General features: G+C 38.7%; 1 protein-coding gene across 2 annotated transcripts in view; it reads right to left on the bottom strand.

Annotated features, from left to right (window-relative positions):
• Positions 1-3,468: 3,468 nt before the first annotated feature.
• ADAMTSL1 (ADAMTS like 1) overlaps positions 3,469-7,531 on the bottom strand; it is a 453,013-nt gene continuing 448,950 nt past the window's right edge. For both annotated transcript variants that reach the window (XM_089693959.1, XM_089693958.1), the window contains exon 29: positions 3,469-7,079. Coding sequence is in view for 1 of the 2 variants with exons in the window: in XM_089693958.1 (XP_089550084.1) it covers positions 6,973-7,079 (107 nt within the window). In the remaining variant the exon portion in view is untranslated. The remainder of the gene's footprint in view (positions 7,080-7,531) is intronic.

The raw sequence follows: 7,531 nt of genomic DNA, 5'->3' as shown, positions 1-7,531 counted from the left end.
TTTGCAGAGCTCAGCTGGCCTCCTCCACATTACAGCCTAACCTGGACTCAGCTTTAATAGCCCCAAGCTTGCTTCAAATCCGGCTTTTGCATGGTATATATCTGCAGCATGTCAACATCTGCCTTGGAAGATTGCCATATACCAAAGATGTGTCTATGTATATCTCGCAAAATGTGAGTGCAATTTTTATCGATTCGTGATAAAGTGTTTACAGTCTACACTTAATGGCGCCTTCACCACCTTTCTTTTTACATGCTCATCTAGAAATCTGCTTCTGCTCCTTCCTGTAAGGCTAGCCTTGATGTGTGCACTGTTCTGGAACTACTGAGAATCCTCTGCCCAACCTAGCAGTAGGGTCTGTCTTTCAGCTTTCCTTTTCCACCCTTTCATGTCAAAGTGGGGCTATTGGACTGACTAGAAGACAATTTGTGCGCCAACACTATTCCATGTATGTTCAATAGAGTTCACTGGCAATATATGTAAATGGTGTTAACTAAATTTGGTTTCCAAGACACTATCTTCTCCACAATTCTGACGTTATACTGTAACCCTTCAGCACAAGTATGCAAATCTGGTTTACTTTCAAAGCATTCAGAATATCCAACGGGACTCAACAGGGATGCCCATTATCCCCCACAATCTTCAATCTAATGAGAGAACTGCTTGCAGAAGTAATCTGCTCCCATCAATCCATCACAGGATTTGAGTTCAGATAAACCACACAAAATAAATTTGTTTTCTGATGACATTATACTCCTATTGACCAATCCAGAACATCTTATTCCAAGTTCTTACTCTGTTTGGTAGCATCTCCTGCTATAAGATAAACCCCACAAAATCCCTGATCCTTAATCTTGGAGTAAATGAAGCTACTAAACGCACTCTCTAAAAACAGTTCCCATTTATATTGACTACGAAGTGTATACAGTGCTTAGGCATCACCCTTACGGCCTCCCCCTCAACACTGGCAACTTCCAACTTCAAACCTCTGATCACCAAAATTGAACTAGAACTTCAGTGCATATCACAACTCGAATTGTCTTGGTATGGAGACTAGAATCTTTCAAAGTGACCATATTACCCCAGAGGCACATATTCCTGCCTAATTTAACACAAATTGGTGGGTGGCAACAGATACAAAAGACGTCTACTGGGCAGTGCAGCTAGGACAATTAAACACTGGTTCCCATCAAAGGAATCACCACTATGGGTAGAGGTTGAATCAGCCCTATCACCCACGGGAGAATTACATCTATTCCTCCTAATTGACATGTGGAGTCACTGAGGCCTGGCTCCCAAACCCTTAACTACCCAAGTCTCCTTACTAGCTTGGAGACATCTCCACAACATGACAGCAAATTCTGACATATCTAACATGGTGTCACTCCCTATAAACGTTCTAGATTCTATGATGCATATCATCAACACCAAATCTCTAATACGTGCAGGCATCTCTAACGTCTCAGACTTGCTCATTCAAATAACCCCTAAAAAATTAGAGAAGTTGGTAAAGGAATTCAACCTGCCCAAACAGACACTATTCACATGTGCTAGTATTCTACAGTTGCTTTACAAACACCCTATCCCGATATTCACCACCCACCATAAATCATGGTGCTTTTACACATCTGACAATCAAAACACCAAAGGAATCTCCCTGTTCTACAACATGCTACAAGCCAAAACCATCTTTAGAAAATTCAGCATGATGCCCATCTGGGAGAATGATCTCCAATCTATATTCACCCCTACTCCATGGCAAAATGCCTTTCGATCCATATCCGTAGCATCACATTGTGCCAACCATTGAGAAATGGCACTAAAAATCACTAACAGGTGGTACTACACCCCCTTACGCATGGCCAGATTCTCCCCTGAATACTCTCCTCTATGCTGGCGTAGCTGTGGTCAAATGGGTCACTTACTTCATATCCTGTGGGGTTGCCCCAATCTCACCAGCTTTCGGAGGAAAATTTTCCAATTCCTCTCCACACGTACTGGGATATTGATATCTCCCTGCTTGGCACTGGTCTTACTCAACATTGGTATTGACAAACTCCCACAGCTGTCTAGATGGCTGTAATGCACACCCAACTAGCTGCTTGATCTGTAGTCCTCAGACACTGGAAGTTGAAAAATAAAACGCCGAAGTAGTACAAACTGTTCAGAACAACTATACCTATGAACGACTCCTAGCCATAAATGCATTAAAACATAACTCCTTTAACAAATCTTGGATATATATGTACATACAACTTGTATAACTGCATTGTTGAATGCCATGGTAGATGGATAAATGTATTGCACTTTGAGTTTTGAATGTCACCTGATTGTTCTTTGAAAATTTGACTGACACATGTACATACTTTTGAGCACTGTACCACTATGTTGTGTTCCTTTGTTGTAACTTTGTAATAACCAATTAAAAACCTATTGAAAAAAAAAATTGGCCAAACCTAGCATTCACTGCTTTGTGCACTGCTACTACCTCCATTCCAGACCAACCTCATTAAAAGTGAGCATGGTCAGTAGGGTGTCCCTGGATTTCATTCTTAAAGTCTGGTCACCTTAGCTTAGGCACATATTGACATGTCTTACTGACTGCATAAAAGTCCACAGTGAGCAGTCTAGGTTAAATCTTAAACGTTATTGGTTAAAGGTAGCACAATTGACATTTTAAATACTCTTATTTATTTGCAACATATTTATGGTCAACTGCAGAGGAGACATTCAAAAAAGTATTACACTGATCTGATTGAGCAGGTGCCAGGGAAGAAAAAAAAATCTATTTCTATAATGCATCAGATTGACTAAAACCACTATGTTACCTCTTGAATGTTGAGCTAATGACTGACCTCCTTAATAACCAACAGATGAAGATATTTTATCCATTCAAGGAGGTCTGATCTGCTTCTCATTAAAAAAGCTAAAAATAGCAAGAAAGGAATCTATCTATTCTCTCTTGAGAAAATACCATTTTGTCTTTTCTGCTTTCAGTTGTGAAATCGCTTTCATTAGTAGCCCACGAGGATGCTAAAAAACTTTAAGAGAATGAACAACTAAGTCATGGAGTCTTCTCTTCCCCTTCCGAATAGTAATGCCTCTAATGTGTGCTGGTCAGGATAGACAGGCTGTGCTACATTTCTGTATCCAGTGAACAAGCTGGCCAGCCCTGACCTATTCATCCCAGCTTCAAATGTTGATGACATACAACACAATCATTACACATAAAGCTGCACAGTCTTTTCCTACTGAGCAGCAACACAGAGATTTTCCCAACCACCCCCTATATTTCCTGGACCCTTTCCCAGGACTCAACAGTGTAAGGTTACCTAGGGGCTTGAGTGTCACTGGTGCTCTTGCTTACACTGAACTGTGATAACACCAGTGACTTCCAATTTGTATTTTTTATTACTCTATGCATAAACAGATAGACATACACTAAAAGAAGGCAACAGCACCAAGAAATAAAAAGTCCCAAAAATAATTTTTATCTGAAAAACAATGTACAATTATTAATATTGCACCTTTTTTGTACAAGAAACCCTAATAAATATAAACAAAAGCTATACATACATAGACATTTTTATATTAATATTAATAACAATAACATTATGCTGTATCATTGCAAAACACACTTTGCACACAGAACATCTTTTGACAAAGTGGCTGTATTAGGTGCATTTCTCTTAGAAAATGGGTAAATAAGGGAGATAACTTCAGTGGTTTCAGGGGCAGCCTTTATGGTATTTGTGAATAAATGTTTCCTTTTTCTGTCCATAAGGTCATAGAGTACACTGTATAGGGATGCAACTGCTCCTGTACCCTGAGACAGGGAGAGGAGACTTAGTGAATGAGGTCACAGGACACATGGGGAGGCTGCTGGGAATTGATAATCTTCTAGGACTGACAAGGTTATTTGAAGAATTCCAAAATCCTTTAAAATGTGGAGGGTTCCCAATACAGTTACACACACTGATAACATCATTGTGCCACTGCAAGAAGTGTTACAAAAAGCTATGTTAAAAAAACAGCTACTGTAACCTTTTACTAACTTGCCAGTACTGAAGTATTGACTTCAGGATTGATGCCTTGCAGCAAACATATGTACAAATACGTTCATGGCCCTGGAAAAGCTTCTGTGTTTTTCAGTTCCTCAGTACTCAAGAATGACAACAGTTTCAGCAGGCTCTGTAATACTGATGAGGTCCATAGACATGGATGACCCAGCTGTTCTTGGGAGAATCTGCAAGCCCTTAACCCTCATGTATTTATATCACAAAATGTTTGGTGAACATCTTCCACAGCTGTTTTGACCAATGCTCCTGAAGCTGCTAAATAGCGTATATATGAGCACTGTGGACCAGTGGTGACCTTAAAGGGGGCTGCCATGTTTTTCCACCTTAAGGTCAAGAACAGAACAGTATTACTCTGCTTGTGACAAAAGATCATTTATTACTGCAAGACTACCAATCCCTAGACAATGCTATTACATCATAATGAACATGGGACCTTTAGTTACCCATGATTACAAAGGGAAATAAAACCTTCAACTGCATAAATAAAGTTATCCTGCTATAAATTCTAAGAACTCATATTGTACGGTCTTTGAACAAAAATGAAATTGGCTACGTGGTTTTTTTTTTTTTTTTTTTTAGATCCCCCATATCATATATCGGTGAAAGTTCCATTGGAATCTCTTATAGGGTGGGACTGTGTAATTTCAATTACTATGACACCCAGGAGATAAGTCTTTGGCAATCTCAATTATGCCAAGGCTACTGATCTCCAAGCTTTAAATTTGATTTACTTCACTATCAAAATGTGACAGTTTCTGTGAGACATGATTAACTATGGATTCAAATCAAGCTCGATCAGCTATGTTGTTTTTATGTCATTTACCCTGAGTACCACATTTCAGTTGAACAACCAAAAAACAGGTGTTAATTGGTCTTTGCCATTATGGAAAAAGGCAACATTGCTGAGAGAATGAATTGTTTTTGGCATTTTGAAAAGCATTCATATAACTGCTTATAAGCACAGAAAATTTTCACCTTGAAAGTAACACATTTTCTATTTTTAAACACCATAAAATATATTATTAGGTATACTTTTTAACTACATCTTAATGAGTTTCTGGAGGGGATGCCAGCTTTTTTCCTGCCCAATTCTTGCTGTTTCTAACTGTAGCCTTCAACAGTTGTATTTGTTCCAGATATTTATCACTGGAAAATCTTGGTCTAATTACAAGGGGATTTTAAGTGCTTAAAATAGTTGGCAAAGAAAAATGGAGGACTTTGCAGTGTGTTAATTGGCACTTGTTCGGCTGAATTAGCTGTATAAAACAAAAATGTTTGATTGTAGAAAACTTCTGAAAAACACAGCCAATATGAATATCTTTTGCTTAATATCAATACACCGGTAAGCATATGCAGGTGACTGTCAACACATGAATATGTGACTCAGCAACTATCATTTCATGTTTGTGGGTACTTTAAGGACTTTCTAATGATTATAAGGCGGCCACAGTGAGAGGCAATTCTTCGTTGCTATGCAGAAAGTTCAGATCTTGGGATACGTACAGTATGTAATATTGGAGTAGGAGATTACTTTCTCAACATTCCCACTATAAAAGCTGGAAAACCTATTGGTTTATTTAATAATGCAAACAGCAGTGCACTAAGTTCTGTAAGCCATATAAATCTATAAGAAATCACCTTTACCATTCTTACTCCAATAAAATAAAATCTGATCAGTCACTCTGTGTTCTTCACTTTGCATAGCATGATCAAAGCTCATTGTAACATGTTATTTAACAATGCTTGTATGTGGGACTTGGTGTGCAGCAATATGACATCAAGGGAACAAGCCTTCTTCTTGGACCTGATCAGTTTATTTATGTAAGTGCTCACTTACCAAAGAAATGCCATTCTGCTTTTACCACTGGTATGGAGGTCGTTAACTCAACAGCTCACAGTATAGGATTAGTGGACAAGCCCTCGCGAGCCCAGTGGCTTCAAATTGTACAAGTAACAAAGTGCTATCTATTGCGAACCCTTTCCATATATTCCTAAAATTCACTCGACCCACTAAAAGAAAATTCATTGTATTTGCACATTTCTGTTTGCTATGTTACTTTCAAGCAATGCATTATCATAAAGTGCCTGTAAAGACAGAGGTGGCTACCGGTTGTCTGTTAAATGCATTGCGCCAGAAGTCACCATTTCCTTACATCTATGAGGGAAATATAATTTAAGAAGCTTTAGAACAATACATGTCATTGCAAGATACAACATGCCCGTAACCCTTGTCATCATGAAGATTAAGGCGCAGTATTCACATCTGTGCGAGAAACAGGCTCACAAGTCAGCAATGCTATTTTTCTATTTGTGATTGTTCATATAACATAGTCTTATATTTGGCTTTGTAGAATCCAGGAGGCACTTGGTCCCAGCTCTCTTATTCTGTAGTGTGCGTAAGTGTGCAATGCTCTGTGTTCCATAGTGCGTATGGCAGAGACAGCACAGTAAAAAAAAAGGAAAGTAGATTGAAACATAACACAAATTAAAAATACATGTACATCCATATTGTCCATCTTATTTCCACCCAGAAATTTGGCGTCCCAGCAAATCCCTTTGTTCCTATGTTGCTTCAATACCCTCTTCTAGGCTGCACAATCCTCACTGTCCATGGTACAACCATAAGGATTTGTGCTCTGTGTCCTTGACTTACAAATAAACTCCTTTCCCGGCACACGTGAAACATGCCAGTCAGCTATTCACGATATTTTGTCTTCCAGCAGAAATGGAGGACATCTTTGTCAAGTCCCTCTTAAGGGCCAGACAGCACAAAAATAAATATGCTCACAGGATCATCACAAGCCTGTGAAACAGCTCTTTTCTTTTCCACATCTTGCTTAGCTAAAGCAAAATTAGGCTTCCAAATGGGTCATCGGGTCTTCTGAATGAGTTGTCAGGCTTTCCTACAAGTCCTGCAGCAGCGAGATTTGAACTGTGCAAGCTGACAAAGTTTTAGCTGTTTCACTTTTTCACAGTACCGTGTTGTATCTCTGCAGTCAACTGTAAGCATGAAAAGAAGAAAAAAGAACATGTCACATCAGGCCAAATGTATCCTTTCTGAAAAACATTTCACAGTCGTACAATTATTTCAGAAAAATATGAGATATAAGGGCATCTGGTGGCAATATGTATTTTAATGAGTGTGAATTTTTGGCAGAAGTTAAAAAATTTAAACTTTCATAGCACCAGAACAATTGATGCATTTCCAACAAAGTGTTGTCTCTTTTAGAGAATCATATTAAGATATAACCATGTAGTATCATTTTGGGATAGAAGTCCAAATTTTAGGAAGTAGACATTGACATAGACAAGTCATACTGTGGCATAGAAAGTATGGGGCTGTCAATGCTGGCCTCCTGAAGGAAATGCTTGTTAACTGGCTGTGGAACTAAACTCCGAAAAAAAGGCTAGCAGGTAGAGGTTTGTTGGCAGAAGAAACATACAAAGAAGTC

The sequence above is a fragment of the Staurois parvus genome, unplaced genomic scaffold (genome assembly GCF_062004578.1).
Source record: "Staurois parvus isolate SC_StPar_1 unplaced genomic scaffold, SC_StPar_1.0 ptg000644l, whole genome shotgun sequence".
In the NCBI taxonomy this organism is placed as follows: domain Eukaryota; kingdom Metazoa; phylum Chordata; class Amphibia; order Anura; family Ranidae; genus Staurois; species Staurois parvus.
Note: the sequence above shows the minus strand (reverse complement) of the source record. Positions and strands in the feature narration are given on the sequence as shown.